Source organism: Phoenix dactylifera, chromosome 4 (genome assembly GCF_051530095.1).
Source record: "Phoenix dactylifera cultivar Ajwa chromosome 4, Ajwa_hap1_PhDact_Kaust_v1.1, whole genome shotgun sequence".
NCBI classification, from domain to species: Eukaryota; Viridiplantae; Streptophyta; class Magnoliopsida; order Arecales; family Arecaceae; genus Phoenix; species Phoenix dactylifera.
This window is the reverse complement of record NC_143193.1, coordinates 45043492-45063947: the sequence shown is the minus strand read 5'-3', so window position 1 is coordinate 45063947 and position 20456 is coordinate 45043492. Positions and strand designations below refer to the sequence as shown.

Genomic DNA, 20456 nt, shown 5'->3' with positions numbered 1-20456 from the left:
TCATTTAGGGAAGAGGGGAGCCGGGCATTCAAAAAAGAAAAAAATCATGGAAAATGAAATGAGCAGTGGGTGTGCTCAAAACGTGGGGAAGAGATTATTATGCATCTATTGCGGATGACAGGAAATGATAAACAGTAGGTTGTTAAGGGCATGTCTTCGAGCATTGACAGCCCACTGATTAGTGATTACAGTACTAACACAGCAACGTGGCTCAAAACATATCATCTCAAACCCGCTGAGACAAAATCGGTTGGCGTAAATCTCAAAGCAAAAGCACCTCCCAGCCGTCCTCCAAACCTCCGCCCGCTGCTCCAAGCCAAATAGCGGACCCACCCCCAACCTCCAAGCTTCGGTTCTTCCGCCCTCCCTCCCTCTCCCCCCTCTCTTTCATTCACACCCACGCCGCCGCCTAACTCTTCGGAGCTTCCAAAGACTCCTCCCTTTATATACTCTCTTCTCTTCTCTGGCGACTTTCCTACCCTACGGCTCCAGGCTCTTCTCCTCCTTTTTTCGCCCCTCCATATCTTCTCCCATGGCCGCCTCCATCGCCTTCAACCCCCCCGTCATCCCGGCGAGATCCGCCGCCCCAAGGAGGATTGCACCTCTCCAGACCCTCTCCGCCGCCCCCGGCCTCGCTGCCCGGTCCCTTTGCTTCAATTCCAGCCTGAGATCGGATGGGACCGCTTCCTTCTCTGGTAACCGTCTCTTTCTCTTGCTCGCGCTCCTACTTGATTAATTTGGGCCGTCTGATTGAGGTTTGTGTCGAGATCGGCTGGAAAGCCCCATTTTTGGGTGGTGGGTTTTACTGAGAATAGCTCGGGTGGTTGGTTGGTCCGGATTAGTTAGAAAACTAGCGTTTTTTTTTTTTTTGAAGTCGTACTAAGAAGTGGCGGTGAAAAACATGCTGCTTTAATAATGCATGGGTATTGTAATGTTTCAACATTGGGAAGATTTGGTTCTTCCTTCATGTTTCTTGTTGCAGTGAGTTTATCGGTTAAATACATTTTGATATTGAGTTTGTGTTCCTTTATGATACATTATTCAAGTTTAGGCAGTATGAATGCTTCGCCTGTAAATTTGAGCATAATATTTAAATTTTTGCTCTGTCGCACTTCAAAATTCATGTTAGATAGTCAGATACATGAAAAAGCCAACAAATCTTTGAGTTGGGGGTATGTGTGAATGTGTCTTTTTTTAGAAATAAATTCTAAGATTGCGAGATCATTTGAGATCCGGTGTTTTTTTAAAAAAAATTATTCAGCATGGTGTAGTTTCCCGTTATAACATTCTGCCCAGTTCCATTCTTCATTGAAACGTGCCACAAGCTCAGTACTTGGCTTAAAAGTCTTAAATCCTCTTGCTTGTGGACCTTTCTATACAGGATGACTACTTGAAGCCTTTAAATGACAGAGTACTTCTTTCCTCTACTCCTTGGATTTTTAAGTATAGCTGTCCATGCAGAGGTTTGATTTTAAAGGGAAATTTGAAGTTCAGGTCAGCTGATATCCCAAGCTTGCAAGTTTAGTCCATCCTTTTTCATTGGATGAGCTGAATATTCGCATGGAAAGGGCACATTACATTGGTACTATGTGGAGGCTCGAGAGAATCAAAGATAAAAAATAGGGAAAATGAGGGTTTATTGTTGTGATTGTTTTACTCCTCCTGGAAGCAAGAAGCTCTTTCTTTTCTCGAATATTATCAAGATGCAGAAGATTTAGCTATGATCAAGTTTATGTTGTGATATTTTATCATAGTAATTTGCTTTCCTTTTGGACATCATCAGGAATGCTTGAGAAAATCCAATTTAGCATTGGTTTTGCTATTAGTGGTAGCTGAGAAGTAATTTTTTCTTATTCGACAAAATGGAAGTGTTTGTGATCCCTTTTGAGGGAAAAATTTGATGCAATATGGCTATGTTTGGTTGAAAAGGATAATTCTCATTGTACAGGACCTTACAACTATTCAGGTCCTTGCGACATGTGTATCTACAACTTTTAATACAAAGTATTTTATATATTATAATTTCAATGATTAATGAGGTATTGGATCATATTTAAACATCATTGATATTTCATTATGTAGATTTAGTCCTGCCTGTTTACTTAATCAATAATTTAATCATAAATTTCCTTTGACATTAACCTTAACATGCTAATAATTATGTCCTATTCGCTAATGGCCCGAACAGGTGTGAGAACTCGGGTGGCAGCTGTTGAGCAAGCAAACATTGATGAGGCTCAAAAAGTGGAAGCTCCTATTGCTATAATCACTGGAGCTTCTAGAGGAATTGGAAAAGCGATAGCATTAGCCTTGGGCAAAGCTGGTTGCAAGGTGAGTAAGTTTATGTCACATTTTGGCTCTCCTACTATAGTTAAGATTGAGCATTTTGGCATATGGAATCTCAGCAATTTTAAAGATGTAAATAATCTATAAGCAGAAAATAAGGGCTCCATTTTGTAGGAAGTTGTTTGGGGCTTTAATTAACTTTTAGATTTCTAGTGTTTTTTGGTTTATTTTTTTAAGAAATATACTTACACAGTCTCTCTCTCTCTCTCCCTCCCTCCTTATATATATGTGTATATGTATGTATGTATGTTTGTGTGTGTATGCATGTATAAGGATGGACTATGCTCTTCTCGAGATGAGAGGGTATTTGTTCATTTCAAGTCCAAAATCAATAATGGTCATTTAAATTGATGAACCACAACATTGATCATGATCTATACGACTAAAATGCTTTACAACAAAGTATCATATATTTTGGTAGTCTCTAACCTATGCATTATGTGGACAAAAAAAAGAATAGTTCTATCGTACTAGTGTGCTAATATACATGTAAAATATTTAAGTTGAGAATCCAAGTTTTTGATCATGATCTACACATGTTACAACATTTGTAGATTGAGTCTAAACAATTTTAATGTTTAGATCATGGCAAAACATAGTCTCACATTGTCTTAAATGTTCATTTTTTTCATCCATTTGATGCATAGGTTAAAGACTATTAAAACATATGATTTTTGGTTTCTAAGCATTTTAATAGTATAGATCATGACTAGTGATGTGATCTTTAATTTGGATGCCCCATTATTAATTTTGCACTTGGGAGTAGCCCCTCCACTTTAGGGGAGCATAATCCATTCCTGATATATGAATATGTATGTATGTATATTTATATACATGAACATATACACATGTATGTCTTTGTATATGTGTATATACACGCGCACACATATATATCCATTCCTGATATATGAATATGTATGTATGTATATTTATATACATGAACATATACACATGTTTGTCTTTGTATATGTGTATATACACGCGCATACATATATACATGCATATATAGGGTTGGATTATGCTCCTTTGGAGAGGGGAGGGTATGAACTCCTCTCAAGTCGAAAATCAGTAATGGAACATCTAGATTAAAGATCCACATACCATTGATTATGATCTATACCACTAAAAAAATGTCTAGAAATACAATATCACATATTTTGGTGGTCTCTAATTTATGTATCTTTTGCACACAAAAATGAAAAGTTTCTATTGTGCTAACATACTAAAATGCATGATAAAGTATTAAATTAAGAAATCATTTTATTGATCATGATCTACACATGTTAAAACATATGTAGAATGAAAATCTGTAGATTTTAGTATTCAAATCATAGTAAAATATGGTCTCACATTATTTTAACTATTCATTTTTGCAATGCTTGACGCATAGGTTAGAGACTATCAAAACATGTAAATTTTTGGTCTCTAAGCATTTTTCATGATATAAATCATGGTTAATCATGTGGATCGTTAATTTGGATATCCCATTATTCATTTTGGACTCAAGAGGAGTAGATACCCTCTTCTCTCGAAAGGAGTAAAGTCTATTAGTTCAGAATCAATAATGGAGCATTTAAATCGAAGATCCTCATCGTTGATCATGATCTATACTAGTAAAAATGTTTAGAAATCAAATATTACACATTCTGGTGGTCTCTAATCTATGTATCAGATGGATACAAAAATGGATCTTTTCGATTTGGCTAGTATGCTAAAATACATGACTAAATATTAAATTGAGAATTGATCTTTATTGATCATGATGTGCACACGTTAAAACATATATACATTGAAAATTAATGGATTTTAGTGCTTATATCATAGCAAAACATGGTCTTATTTTATTTTAATAGTTTATTTTTGCACTTGCTGGATGCATATGTTAGGGACAACTAAAACATGTGATTTTTGGTTTGTAAGCATTTTTCGAGATATAGATCCGGATTAATTGCATGGACTGTTAATTTGGATGCCTGAAGTCCATCTTATACACACACATACATATATTTACGCGGATGGTGTTGCGGGCAGAGTGGGGTTTGGTTTTCTTTTTTTCTGGGGGGCTGTGAATCGGATCTATAATCTGTCTGATCCATTGGGGTTGGTGGGGTGTTGATTAAATTATAGTCATTATCAGCGCTGCTTTTGTTGTGCTAATTTTGCCCATGCTAAGGTTTTTTAAAATTCTATTCAGGTCCTTGTAAATTATGCCAGGTCAGCAAAGGAAGCTGAAGAAGTCTCGCAAGAAGTAAGCCTAACTGTTTCCTTACATAATAGTTTATCTACTATGTAATTCTGCAAGTACTTTATCTACTTGCTACCATTCATATTTGCTGCAATATCTTTCTTATAATTAGGATGACCCTGTGATATGTTCAAGAAGCCTTGAAATTAATTGCTTGTGTTGAATAATTTATCGTGTGATAAATTTATTCATATTTTTTTAAAGTATTATTTCTTTATATCATCAAACTTTCATGCATACTGAACCTGCAGTTGCGTAAGGTGCACAGTAACATGATAAACTGTGTTACCACTGCCACCGTCAGCTTTCCATTTTCCTCTTGCATTGGTTGGACGGTCTGTTAAAAACTATTTAAAATGTCAGATCAATGGAAGCCAGTTAAAATATTCAACTTGATTTCTCATTCACCTGTTAATTGCAACCAATGTGTATTGATTATTCTATTGATTAATTATTTAAATGTGATAACCTTCTTGGCTTAAATGATATGACTTGCCCAGCTACTGAAAATTAATCTGTCCACATCATGAAAGTTTCTCATTTTATAATTTGAAAGAATTTGCTCTCTTACTGTCTAAACATCTTGTTAGTTTCTGAGGAGACTTGAATTTAAACTTTTTCATTGGTCAATTATTGAGTTTTCTGACATTTGTCTGGTGTTTTGTGGTTCTGTACCAGATTTATGTCCAATCCGTATATTATCTTGACAACTGAAATAATATCGACCTGCAAGGGCCAGAGTAAACATTTTTGTTGCAAATAACAATGCTATATCTTTGGAAATTTTGTGCTGACCTTATACAATAGACTTCCAGCCTCAAGATTCTCCGCATACTCCCCACATATTTATTATGACCACCAAGTTATGTGCCTACAGGCAGGGTTTATTAAGTACCATCTTAAGTATTGAAATTGGAAATTTTGAGACATAATTTTGTAAAAAATACCACTAATATGCACAAAGATATTTCTAGAGTACGTAGCTTTTTTTGTGACTGATTCTCTATTTGCCAATAAAAAGTGAAATGCAGAATTCCTTCTTTTTTTTGATAACCCACCCCTCCCACCGGCACCCCCCCACCCCGGCGGCTCCAAAAGAGAGAGATTAACGATATCCCTATTAGATGAGTTGTTATTTTTTGAGAACTATTTTCTGGCATAAAGTATGACCCTAAACCAAGTGGGATGGTGGAAGTGAATTTATGTAACAGACCTCAAATAGTTTGGGATTAAGGCTTAGTTGAGTTGAGTTGAGTTATCTATTTTCTAGCACGTGCAATGCTAGGGGAAAGTTAAATGGGTTGTGCTATCTCATATGATTGAAACTTCTTAGAATTTGTATGTGTTCTATAATAGTGAATGATTTATTAATAAACCCAAACTTTCTACAAGGTTCAATGAAAAAAATGGAATTCTTTTCAGCTTATCAGAATTATATAGAGTGCTAGATGCAAAATTCTTTTCATATTGGTAATATCTGTCACGCCCCAAATTTAGGACATAACACGGCCATGCTACCGAGGGGTACAACCTGCGATAACACGTAACCAAATATTTTATTTAGTTTCCATATCTATATCAAACAAAATATAATAAAAAAATCCAACTTCATCATCTATCAAATAACAAAGTCAACATCGGTTCTGATAACCTACATTCAGACATAAATACCCAACTCATAAATCACAATATTTAGAAATTTTATTAAGCTACAAATCCATGACCAACTAAAGATCTAAAGCTCTGCTACATAATCGCCAAGCTTGCGAGTGCGTACTCCAAGCCTGGACCATCCTTAATTTCTATTGAACCTACTCATTTGAAAAAAGAAAAATATAAATATGCGAGCGACACAGCTCAGTAAGTAAAACTTACACTATCTTACCAGATCAAGCATAAGTTTTTCGATATCCATGCATTATTTAAAAAATATAACAGTTATTGCAAAAGTAAGCATTTCATCGTACAATATATTAAAACAAGTCATAAAGCCTAACATGCATTCATAAATCTTCAATATTTCATAAACATGGTTATAAGATCAAATAAATTTATAAACCATTCTTCTACCATTTAGCACATCATAGTTTAAAATATTGCTTACAGATATTCATGCTACAGTCACTTTATGCCTGTGACAACCATGTTTCGTAATCAATAAAGATTCATGTTCTGTATGCCAACTTTATACCCGCTAGCAGGGTCAAGATTAGGAGAAGGTCATACATAGCTATTCGAGAGCCTTTAGAAAATTTATATCTTTTTCTTAAAACATACCCATACATCGATAAAAAAAATAACTAAATGGCATGATTAGATTCATATTTCATAATAAAGCTATTTTTTTTAAAACATTTATGAAACTATTTTCATAAATAAGCATGATTTTCATTACACATATGTTGATCAATAATTTTAAGAAAAATATGATATTTCCACAAGCAAATTTTATGCAAGAAAAACTTGATAATTTGAAAAATAATGAGTGTAAGATCTACTTACCTCTTTCATCTTAGACTATCAAACTTTGCTAGACGAATCCGCTAAACCTATTTAAAATATTAAAAGCAAAATTAATTTCTATTCAACGACTTTAATAAAATTAAAAATAATAAGAGAAGATTTGACCGGATATACAGTGGTTCCGGGTGGGTCAGGTGTAAACGATTCACTATGAATCATAGGCACAGGCTCAATCGGGGCCAAGATTATGTAACAAGGTTCATCAATGATTTTTTCAGGGATGCTCTACAGGGTCGGAGTGGTCGATCTGACAAACTGCCCGGGCATGAGGACGGTTTTGGGTCTCTTTGCAGGGGTCAACCAGAGGTCCATAGGATAGGCAATTAAGACCCTTTTTACTGGGGTCCATAGGTCTTTTAGAGAGAGAGGGAGATGAGTGAGAGGGAAGAGAAAAAATGAGAGGGATGGGTTCTCTCTCTCATGTTCTTCCTTTCTTTCTTTTTTCTAATTTTCTTGGTAAACAAGGGAAGGAAGAGCCGGTGGATTGTGGTGGTTCGGCGATGGTGTCAGCTAGAGGCGGTGGCAGGAGGTGAGAAGTGGCCGATGATGGCCGGTGGGAACAGCCGTGCTCGGCTAAAACAAAGAGGACGATAGAAGAGGGGCAGCGCCCCTAGCTGCCTCGGTGGCAACCTTCTCGACCCAAGAAAGCATCAACGGGGATGGGGAACTCACCGGCGAGAGGGGTGGAGGCAATGGATTTCGGCCAGCGTTGGCGGTCTCCGGCGGAAGAAAAGCAACAACGGTCAGTTCTTGAAAATAGAGGAACTAGGTTTTAAGTGGAGGAAGAAATGGTTTCAGGCAGTGATGCTCATCCGTGGTGGCACGCCAGCCACCTGAGAGAAAGGAGAGAGCTTGGTGGTCGATCGGGCGAAGGGGAATCAATGTATTTATAGTGGGTTTTAGGAGGAGAAGATAAGCTTAACTCTCTAGGGGATTCAGCCGGCCATTCGCTAGTTGCAACGGCCCCCAACAGCTGCCGACCGTTGTTACCAGTCCCCTGGGGAGTTCGCCCTGGCCGCTCCTCCCTAACGGCGGCCTTTCGGGTGGGGGATCATGATCCCCTGCTCCGATTCTTTTTTGTTCCCCTCCAAATGGGAGCTTGGGCTAGGCCAAGCTTGGGTCAGGCCGGTCAAGCAGACCAAGCCTTGACCGGGCCATCACAATATCAGAGTGCTAGATTGATTATTTTTGTTTTTTGAATTCTTATTTTTGAATTTGGGAGATCATTCCATAATCACAAGAGACAAATATCCAGAGGCAACAGAAGCAATTAAAGTTGTCTTTATATTTTTATTTTAACAGAAATGTTGTTATATGCTGAAAACCATATTTCCTTGTTGATGTTATTGAATTGTAGATTGAGGGATGGATTTTTATAATCCATCTAAAATGATAGAGCAATCATACATTTTATTTTGGGAACTCATTTATATAAATTTAACAAAAAGACTCAAAATACAAATGGTTCTTATTGCTTGAGATCTTGGATTTCCGCTAATGGATCTGTTAAACTTTAAACCGCTTTGTTTAAATTTTGTCTATACAAATACTAACTGTTTAAAGTGGTCTGCATGTGAAAAGAGGAAGAATGTCAGAACTGTGCTTAGTTTGTTAGTAGATGCCAGACTGCATGAACTATCTTTTATATGAATGAGTTGGTAGTGCACTCACTAAATTATTTTTTGACTTTTTAAATATCACAGTCAGTTTCATAAATTTTAAATCTTTGTTTTGTTGTTGTTGATGTTGTTTCTGCATGGCTTGACCCGTGCACTGGTAGAAACAGCACAGCAAGTGCCATGCCGTCTGCCAGGTGGCAGCACTGATGCTTGAAACCTTATCTAGTTTTGACTATACACTATACAGGCTAGCCAACTACTTAATTCACAGATATTTTGCTCCTATTGTGTTTGTTTTCATCTCTTTGGGCATTCGGTTCATTATTTTTCATCAGACCGAGAGCATTAGATCATGAATTCTCATGTCTATCCCAACTGCAGATTGAGGCATCTGGCGGTCAAGCCATTGCATTTGGGGGAGATGTTTCAAAAGAAGCTGATGTGGAATCTATGATCAAAACAGTGAGTCAGATATACCGCATGCACTTAGTGATACACATAGGAGTTCTTTTAATATCATCTTATTTTCTAATCTAATGCTATGTCACATGTTATACTTCTAGGCAGTGAATGCATGGGGAACAGTTGACATTTTGGTGAACAATGCAGGTCCTTGGGACTAAACTTCTCTGCACTTGCTACTTCATCACCTTTTCTTTCTATAACCAAACTATTGATGCTTTCAGGAATTACGCGAGATACATTATTGATGAGAATGAAGAAATCACAATGGCAGGAAGTAATAGACCTGAATTTAACTGGTGTCTTTCTTTGTACACAGGTGTGCCCTCGTACTTCTTAACATTTTATTCCCAGAAATGTTAACTTATGTATCAGTTTAGTCGCCATAACTGCAATCTATTCTTTTCTCAGGCTGCAGCCAAACTTATGATGAAGAAGAAAAAGGTAACTCAAAGTCCATGTTCTCTTGTTTCATTTATGGGCAAGCCTATTTGGAATTTGTGAGTAGTACTTAAGTGGCCTTACATCTCTGCTCATATTCATGTCTTATATTACTCTGATTGACATGTGGCTGAAAACTAAAGAAATTATGACTAATGATAAATATGTTGTTGATATACTTCTGTTAATTTACTCAAAGAAACATATTATACATGGAAGGCTGCTGAAGCTTGGTGGTTATCTGAAAGATGGTAATCTTTTTTGGTAAACAAACGATGGTAATCTTAAATAACATGTTGTACATGATGACATAAGCTTATGTATATTCTGCATTAAACCATATTATATGAATAGGAGACAAGGTTGAATAGAGGGTGGTGGTTGAAATAGTTTAATTCATCATATTCCACATCTACAACTTCACATAGACGTAAGCTTATGTTTACTCTGCATTAAAGCATATCATATGCATAGGAGACAAGGTTGAATAGGGGTTGGGGCTGAAACAGTTTAATTCGACATCTACGAGTTGTCATTGTTCCCATTTCCAGGAATTATGACATATAAACACTACAATTACTTCAATTCAGTCTTCGAAATTGAATGATAACTTTTGAGGAGGAAATGGTGCATGAGATAAATGTATTATTGGCGTATCACTTTAAAGTAACTGGTAACTTTCACTAGGAGGAAGAACGCAGATAGTTTGGAAATTTGCTTTTCTGACCACAATTAAGCAAAGATCTGTAAAACATGGATACATTGGGATGCACAAGTATTGATTGTGTGCCCTATATATCTTATCTATGGGAGTGGTTGGGAAGACTACCTTGCAGTCTGGTACTTGGGCAACTTTTATGTATGGTTTTGTTGGTGGGGACAAGTCTGGGGCAGGGACAGACTATTGTTTGGAAGAGCATAAATCTAGTTGTTCATGGATCCTAAGCCGTGAAAAAATGCCATTCAGAAAATAAAGTATTATGCTATGTTTTTCATAGAAAGAATATAAAGGTTGCTAATATCTGATACATTGTTAAAATGGCTGTTATCTTTAAGTGATGATTTAGTGGTGATAAAATTTGTAAAGTATGGGTAAAAGTGGTTATATAAGTTGTCGAAATAAGATGCCTGAGAAGGATAAATTTTTGCTAGAGAGCAGTTTATTAGGTTGTGAATCAATTTTCATGTGCAATATCAAGAAAAAAGTCAATTATTTTTATTTTGCATAGGTGTCATATTATTCGTGTTTCTCATGTGCACCATGTCATATTGCAGCATAATTGATAAAAAAATAGTAGATTACTAAAAAAACATAACAGAGGGTGAGCCTTGGTGCAATGATAAAGTTGCTCCATTATGACCTGGGTGCCATGGATTCGAAACACAGAAACAACCTCCTGCACCCACGGGTAAGGCTGCATACATCTGACTTTCTCTAGACCCAGCAGTGGCAAAAGTCTTGTGCGCTAAGCTGCCTTTCTGTTATTGAAAATGCAATAGCTAAGATATGCTAAAAGAACTTTGTACGTTTCTAATATGTAAGTCAAACCTTCAAGGTGAACACATCATATCTTAAAAAATCAGCTAAAACCACCATCTATCACATATCATCATGTGAATGTAGACTATTAAACAATATTGAAGACATTGCCTATTAAAAGCTAGAAACCAGACATATATGTACTACATATATGTATATTATAATGATATCTTCTCTTTATGTATGTGAGAAGACCTAAGAAAACATTAGATAGAATTATTCCTTTTCCATCATTATCTATTTTACTTACCTTCATACCCAATAATTTTTTTGGAAAAAAATGAAATATCATCACCACTTCAAGAATTGAAAGCATGTATGTCAGCAAAGTCAGCAAATCCCACTATATCGAGTAATATCTGAAACACTTCGATCTAGGATTGGCACCTTATTATTTGGTGGTATAACTCGTCCGAGTTATCATCCTTTTTTTTTATCTTAGGGCTTGTTTGGCATCCCCTTTTATTTCTTGTTTTCTTTTTTAAAAAAAGTACAAAAACCGAGACAAAACATGTTAAATGCCATTATTTTTATTTTTTATTTTTTAAAGTTATCTTCATTATTTCTACAAAAATAAAAGTAATAAATTCTTACTTTCAATATTTTCAAAAACAAGAAGCTCATATTTTTTACCAGCACCAACAATACCGCATCTACTGCACCATGTCCACCACCATCGTCGTTGCTGCCGCCCTTGCACACCAGTGGCCTTTGCCACATAACTGGTGCCTCCGCCTCCACTATCATTACCACCACAATCACCGCGATCACTACCTCCACCGCACAATCATCACTATTATTGCTGCCTTTGTCACATTGTTGGCGCCCCTGCTACCACCACCCTTGTTGCTACCGCCACTGCCACTGCTATCGTCGCCTCTGTTGCCTCTGCCACTACTACCACTGCATCTACCATCATTGTCATGTTTGTTTCTAAAAATAATTAACTATACCAGATGTGTTTATATTTTTTAAATTAGAAATATAAAAATATAATTTTTAGTTTTCTATTTCTGAAAATAGAAAAATAAAAGTGATGCCAAACGACATCTTAGCCTTTATCTTTTGTAGTTTCCTTTAGTCTTTTCTTTGGGAGATCCAATGTCCCTATGGGTTTATCCTCCACCACATCTTGCGCTTCTTGATAACTTATTTTACACTTTAACGGGCGCCTAATTTTAAAAGTTGGCTGTGGAAATTTTCAGCAGATTCTTGTTTTATCTTTCCATTCAACCCTTTAAACTCTGAACTCAAATTGCAAATCCTCAAATCTTAGGCAAAACACTATGGCGATTCAACTCGAGAACTTTCAAGTTAAACTGAACATTCAACAATCCTCACTTTTGCTCCTTGAAGTTCTAAACCCAATCAGACCTTTTTAGGTCCTTGTCAATTTACCTTCCAATGTTGAATTTGATATTAAAGTTCAGTATCTTCGATTATCTGGCATCATCTCGGCTAAGTTGTGGTGGAATTTGACTGTGCTTTTAGGACATTTTCTTAAAAGGCTGACAATCTTTACAACTTTGAAATAACTTGGAAGATGCAATACAGAATTAAGTTCTAAATTCATTAACTTTGATTGGAATAAATTGAACAATTGAGATAGATGTCCTAGCATGCTGCAAGATTGTGAAACCAATGGTAGTAAGTTGAAGTACAGATTAGGCATGGTTGTTGGCTAGTAAGATTCCAAGGCTGGTTATCATACTTGACTCACAAAATTCCATGGGTTGAATAGAATAGAGGGGAGGAGGACAATTTGGATCCACCTTAAGAGTTCATGGAGATCTCCAGAGAGATGTGTTTGATTACAAAATTCATAAAGATAACTCAAGGATTATAGGAGGCATAAAGAATCATTTTTCGTACAAAACCAGTTACATTTTACAGGTCACCTACTAAGGCAAACCCATTATAACTTCTGATTCTACCCATACACTTAATAACTGATCAATCTGGCAGTTTGCTCCTACATCACAAGACTTCTGAATTAATATTGATCAAAAATATCATATATTTCATAAAATCAAGATCCACGTGTTTTTCTATATGCTATTGCTCGTTGCAGCATCAATTGTGTTTGTACTATTTTCTCAATTTAAGTGTGAGAAGATCTCCCGAAAAGTATTTAGTGCTCATTTTGGTCAACTCTCCATTATCTTTTTTTGGTTGAGTTGCTTGCACTTCCATGGCATCCGTTTTTCCAATTTTGAAGCATGGCTAAGTGATCCTACTCATATTGAACCCAGTGCCCTGGTAGTTTGGCCAATAGTAGGTCAAGAAATATTGAATGGTGATGTTGGCGGGGGTTTCCGAGGAATACAAATAACCTCTTTTTTTTTCAGATTTGGCAAGCATCTGGAATGACTAGTGAATTACAACTCTATTGTATCGCAATTGGTGCATTGGTCTTTGCATTGTTAATGCTTTTTGTCTGTTGGTTTCATTATCACCAAGCTGCCCCAAAATTGGCTTGGTTCCAAGATGTAGTATCTATTTTGATTCACCATTTAGCAGGGTTACTAGGACTTTCGTCTCTCTTTTGGGCGAGACACCAAATCCATGTATCTTTACTAATTAACCAATTTCTTGATGCTAGAGTTGATCCTAAAGAGATACCACTTCCTCATGAATTTATCTTAAATTGGGACCTTTTGGCTCAACTTTATCCTAGTTTTGTCGAGGGCGCAACCCCCCTTTTCACCTTGAATTGGTCAAAATATGCGGAACTCGTGAGTTTTCATGGAGGACTAGATCCAATAACAGGAGTTCTATGGCTGAGCGATATTGCACACCATCATTTAGCTATTGCTGTTCTTTCATGATCATTTGTCATATTTGTAGGACCAAGTGGGCCATCAGCTATGGCCTTAAAAACATTTTAGAGGCTCATAAAGGTCCATTTATAGGCTAGGGCTATAAGGGTCTGTATGAAATCCTAACAACGTCATGGCATGCTCAATTATTTCTTAACCTGGCTATGTTAGGTTCTTTTAACCATTGTTGCAGCTCACCATATGTATTCCATGGCTCCTGATCGATACCTAGCTATTAATTATGATACACAACTTTCGTTGTTCACACATCACGTGGATCGGTAGATTTCTCAGTTGGTCTTGCTGCACGTACGACCACTTTTTTATGGTAAGAGACCATGATCCAACTATTCGATACAACAATATATTAGATCGTGTCCATAGGCACTGCGATGCAGTCATATCACATCTTAACTGGGCATGTATCTTTTTAGGTTTTCACAGTTTTGGCTTGTATATTCATAATGATATCATGAGTGCTTTAGGGCGGCCCCAAGATATGTTTTCAGATACTGCTATACAATTACAACCCATCTTTTCTCAATGGGTGCAAAATATTCATGCTTTAGCACCTAGGTAACAGCTTCTAGTGCAACAACAAGTACCAGCTTAACTTGGGGGGTGGTGAGTTAGTAGCAATAGGTGGCAAAGTATCTTTGTTACCTATTCCACATATTATTTTGAACCCTCCTAAACACTCTCTAGACTCCCATACTCAATCTCTCTTGAGTTAATCTTTTTTACACCTAGAGTCCAACAAATTAAACATAATTCATGCAAACAAGATGACTTCCCTTGGACCAGTCATATAATATCCCTTGTTCAACTAAATGGGTCATTCAGGGGTTCCCATGCATCCCAAGCACATGAATCTTTTCTCTGTCAGGTGATCATTCATCATGAAGAAAGGACTATTGCATGATCCAGTATGCATGCCAACTGGTCTCTTTACTCAACTGTAGATTCATTGCAGAAACTACAGCAAATGACACATCCTTTTGATTTCTATTAAAAAAGAATCTTCATATTCCTTGGTGTAATCAGTTGTATGTTTTACAGATGCATTGATCTTTTAGGGATCTTCACCCCGTAAGAGTTTAACAATGACTCTTTTATTGTGAAAATCTCTACTTGGAGGAATGTCGTCATACATCACTTGAGCGAATCGTATCATGAGTAAATTCTCTCAAAGCCTGAATGGAGTGTAAGGATTTCCAGGCTTTTCATCTTGAAGTGATGCTTATGGAAATTTTAGTAGACGAAGGCTTTGTTTGGCATATGGAAAGAGAAAATATAAGGAAACCTGATCAAGAAGCCTATTTTTAGTGGTTTCTTTATTGAAGAAAATAATAAGGTAAAAAAAATCGAATAAGAAAACAATAGCCATTAGCTTGCCCACATTTTAAACTTCTACAATTGGAAAGAAAACAATAGGCTTTCCAACTTCCAGTTTTACTTGGACACAAATTCTGTTTTGTGTACTGCAATCTTGGGTGTTGTCCCAAAACCCATCCTTCTAATGGCTTCCATCTGCAGTAACCACTTTTTTTGCCCTTCACCAACAACCGTAGCCTCTCTCTTTTGCACCAAAACCAAAGACCACCATCCAAGCTCTTTTCATTGTTATAGTCTTTATCCAAAGAATCCTAACGAAGTTGACAAAAGTGGTTTCAGATGATAAAGGCATATCCCTCTCGTCTCTTTTAGGAGGCAATGGAAAGACAATGTATATATATGTCAAGCAGGAATAGTGTTAATTAGTTTGATTTTAAGATGTGTTGCTATGTTATAGGTTCAATTGCTGCTGTCAGACACTAATACAGCGTGTTGGAAGAATATTGGGAAGAAGAATTCAATTTTAGGATTGTGTATAATGTCTGCTGTATGAATATGCTCATGGTAGCTTTTTCTTACTAAAAGAAACAAATGGAAAATGGTCTGTATGTCTCCCACTGAACTGATAATAGTGCAGGCCTAGTGACAAGTCACATACAGTTTATGAAATGCTAATCCAGTTTAAACCTACTGTTATTAGCTCATACAAGAAACAAATGATGTTTCTTAAACATGTTATTTGTGTTTTTTTGGAATTTAATGTAATGAATGAGCAGATGATGTATCAGATTTTCTGAGATTTGCTTTATGTGATTTCAAGAATTTTTCTTTAATAAAATCAATTTTCTTCATTTGGGACGATTCTTGAAGAGGCAGTATCTGTATGTTTATATATATTTTCTACACGTGTAGACTATAGGTTGTAAGTTGTTTTGAGGATATGATTTTTGTAGTTTGATAATTAATTATTGAATAAACAGCACCTATTGAGAACTTTGCTCGTTCACTACTCCAACTCTGGCTGTTTTCCCTTTTATGTCCTTTTCTCTTGCTTTTTCCTTTGTTATCTAAGTTGCTCTTTTTTCCTTTTTTTGCTTAGGACAACTGATAGATCCGTTCTTGTTTCTGTCATTTCTCTAGCTATACTATTTCTTTGGGGTAAATACAAGCTATAGCTTCTACTTTCTTTGCTTATCAAAAAAGAGATGCTTGGTGAGATTTAATAATGTTTTAAGATGCACTGTTCTTCTCCTTCTCTGACCATGGATTCCCTCATCACACCCTAACTGTGATTCATTGAAATTACTTATTTTCATTTTGGAAGTTTTGGCCTGGACAGGACTAATAGCAAAGTAGGAACCAAGGTTCGCCGTACCGGTACCGGACCCCGTACTGGTGCCACACTAGCATAATGTCGGTATGGTATGGTATAAAATTTTTTTAGCATACTGAGGGTCGGTGCACCACCCGTACCGGTATTGGTACCGAACTGATACGGTACGCCCAGTACCATCTGGTACGATATGGTACGGTACGGCATACCATGGTAGGAATCATAAATTGATCAACTTGAAAAATTGATAAAGGTATGTTATGTTTATGACCACCGGTCTACCACATCTTTGTGAGGCATTACAGTGTTCCAGCTCCTTATCTGCTGTATTGATTTGATTGTACATCTTTGTCCATAATGATCAGGTGCATCAAATTTGAATTTTATGCCACCTTGTGGCTTATAGAAGTCTTTGATGTGTAATCATTCTTCTTTTACTGTTGAATTCTTATCAGTTCATGACTTTCTATGCAGGGAAAGATCATCAACATAGCATCTGTTGTTGGTCTTACTGGCAACATGGGTCAAGCTAATTACAGTGCTGCAAAGGCAGGGGTGATCGGTTTTACCAAAACTGTAGCAAGGGAATATGCAAGCAGAAATATCAATGTGAGCTTATGGTTCCACTAAGATCCAAAGTAATTTTAGCCTAGCTCTTGTAATTTGTTATAATTCTTAACTACCTATGCTGTAGGTGAATGCTGTTGCCCCTGGGTTCATTGCATCTGATATGACTGCCAAACTTGGAGAAGACATTGAGAAGAAAATCTTGCAGACCATCCCACTGGGTAAGCACAAACCACCGTGTGTCTTTATTCTGGCTTAATAGACAAGCCATTTATATTAATGCCAAAAGCTGAAAAGGTCGTGATGTAATATCTTTTGGAAGTTTGGATTATTTGTATATATATGTCACCTCATAATATTTTCTAGAAGCAATACTTGAGAATAGGTCTTATTTTCTCCTGGTTTCTCTCAACTTCAAGACATATAATACTGTGTTCTGTGTAACATGGTCATGTTGTGTTGTCGAGACCCTGAACACAAATTTGAAGTTTGAGACCCTCAAATTTCCTTTCCTATGAACTCCTCATACAGGTTTCCTCTAAAGACTGAAGCTACGCGGCTTCCTGCAGTAGACGATATTGTTTCCTTCAACTATCTTCTCCTGCTAAGCTTTTGTTTTTGTTTAACTATTAGATGGTGCAAGACTCTTCGTTATTTAAGTCTAAACCTTACAAGATGGGGTAAAGACATGGAAGTATATGAAAATCTTGTTATTTTTTGATACAAATTTTCAGGGAGATATGGCCAACCAGAAGAAGTCGCTGGCTTGGTGGAGTTCTTGGCCCTGAATCCTGCAGCAAATTACATAACTGGGCAGGTGATATAATCAATTTACCTTTCCAATTTTAAGTAGGCTACCTGTTCAGCCATTGTTTCCTTATGACCTCATGAATAGTTGGCATTTCTAATCTTACATTTTCGCATATTTCCCTTACATGAATTTCAATTTGCAAAGTGTTGTGCATAATCCGATACGGCTTTCCTTTTCCCATAAGTATCAAAAATAATTGTAAATTTTTTGATGCAGGTTTTTACCATTGATGGTGGGATGGTGATGTAAGATTGAGTGGAAGTTTGTTGATATAGTTTTCCCGTGTTTTTAAGCCTTCACTTGTTAGTTCAACGCTTTCCCACTCTTATTAGGTGATTATGGATATGTTAGTACTGTGCTCTGGCTCTTTTCTGGTCAGCCTCTTTTTTTTCCTCCTGTGTTTTGAGCCTCCATTCAGTAGTTGAGAGCTCTTGTTAAGTGATTTAGTGACAAGAATAAGAAAATGCAATCTCATTTTTGCTGTTGGGAATACTTTCCTTCAACTGATCCATGTTTCAATGGGTCGAATTTTAGTGATAAGAACAAGAAAATGCAATTTTATTTTGCTGTTTCAGGATATCGGATATCACTCTTTTGGTGGATTCATGATCCGAATAATCTAAGAATTTCAGGAACAATGGTCTTAAAATCACATACAGGATTTAACTTCTCGTTTTTGGATGAGCAGAATAGAAAGAGAGAAATCTCGACTTTTTGGATGAAAAAAAACCATATATAAATCATTCCATCCATCTTCTCCAAACGTTTTCAACGTCCAAGAGATTGAGAATTAAGCCTGGAGAGAAATCTCTTGATTCATTCATTCATTTATTTCATTTCCTGTCATTCCATAGAAAGAACAAAGAAATAAAAAAAGATCTCCCCTCCTGCTTTCACCTCTCTGTTCTCCAAATCTCCTGATTCAAAATCCATCAGTTTGGATTGCTTGAAGCTTGTCTGGTAAAATTGGTTGCTACCTGATCAGAGGCAGCCTAACCTAGCAATAATTTTTTTTTTAAAAAAAAAAAATCAGTTTATTAATTGGTTGAAATCTGCCTTCTCTTTGTCAAAACAATGGAACACCTTGTGTTGGTGCCTGGGATAAAAGCTGATGTAGGTGAAAGGCTAGATTATTTATCCTAGGCTAAGGCTTTTTTTAGAGGGGAGAAAAGGAAGGAAAAAATATCTAAGCTAAGCCAACTAGCTTGCACCTTCCATTTTTCAATCTGGCAAATTAATCCAGTTGCTCAATTGTGCAACTATGCACCATATTTTTCATGCAAGGCCATCTATTTTGCCATCAAGGATTCAAGAATGACATTGTTCTGTTCCAGCGGACTTCTGCCAAAACTCTAATTGACCATTATGGTTGTGGTTATAACAGCCATTGTTTGCCCCATCAAGTTCAAAGTATTTGGTATCAAAATATTGAGTATTTTGATGGCATTATAATGGAAAATAATGGGCAACAATAGCAATGATATTGTCCAAATCACTATTCACTCAAAAAAAAATATTCTTTTTCCAATGTTACAAGCTTTTTTGGCGAAAAGTTGATACAAAAATTTGAATTAAAAAAAAAAGATATTTTAATTAGAGGAATAATGCAAATATAAATAATAATCATTGTTTGTGTGACACATTGTCCGTTATAATAGTACAACAATTAAGTAATAATTCTTATCTTAATAAACATAATAGACTCTCTTTGAAACCATTATAACAGTCTCATTTCTTGTAAAATCAATAATTAAATACATTTTATTTTGTATTTTCTTTTCATTTGCTATCTTACATAGTTAATTTTTTATGACTATATTTTTTTATAAAATACTACATTGACAGATAATCTTTTACTTACCATTTACATGTTGCCATGTCGCTATATAATTAAGAGATCTTAAATAGAAGCAAAAAAATAAAGATGCGTCGGCCAGCGAGTTTACTCAGATTCGGAGAAGCACGGCTATTGTAGCTAGCGATTGATGGTGGCGACGCTGCGGCAATGGCGATTGGTCGGCAGCTCTTTTCATCCTCCCCGGTAGGGAAAGCAAGGCTAGCTGGTGAGGGTTTCGGCTAAGAGGGGAAAGTAGAGAAAAGATTTGCTTCGCAAATAAAAGAAAAGACAAGGTATATCCTATCTGGAATAGTTTGATTAGTGAAAAAAATCTGAATAGCACCATAAATAATATAAGGTCACAACATATATCCAGCGTGACATTTTACACAACATCATGGATCAGCATGGGATACGGGCTACAAGATAAGCCTAGGTGGCTACTTATCTGAACATATCTGAACAAGTGGATAACCCAAGCTAATAGTGTCATTTCCAAGGCACACGCACATGAATTTCTAAGGATGTACTACAAGATTGATTAATCAAGATATCTCGCAAGTATATCTCAAATAGCT

At 36.4% G+C, this 20456-nt stretch overlaps 1 protein-coding gene across 1 annotated transcript; it reads left to right on the top strand.

Annotated features, from left to right (window-relative positions):
• The first annotated feature begins 252 nt into the window (after positions 1 to 252).
• On the top strand, positions 253 to 18531 carry LOC103708896 (3-oxoacyl-[acyl-carrier-protein] reductase 4). The gene is made up of 11 exons (XM_008794000.5): positions 253 to 695; positions 2189 to 2331; positions 4541 to 4594; positions 9115 to 9195; positions 9297 to 9342; positions 9420 to 9514; positions 9607 to 9639; positions 17138 to 17272; positions 17358 to 17451; positions 17965 to 18047; positions 18258 to 18531. Exons 1-11 carry the CDS (start codon positions 533 to 535, stop codon positions 18288 to 18290), a joined length of 960 nt encoding a protein of 319 aa, XP_008792222.1. The 5' UTR covers positions 253 to 532; the 3' UTR covers positions 18291 to 18531.
• The last annotated feature ends 1925 nt before the right edge of the window (positions 18532 to 20456 follow it).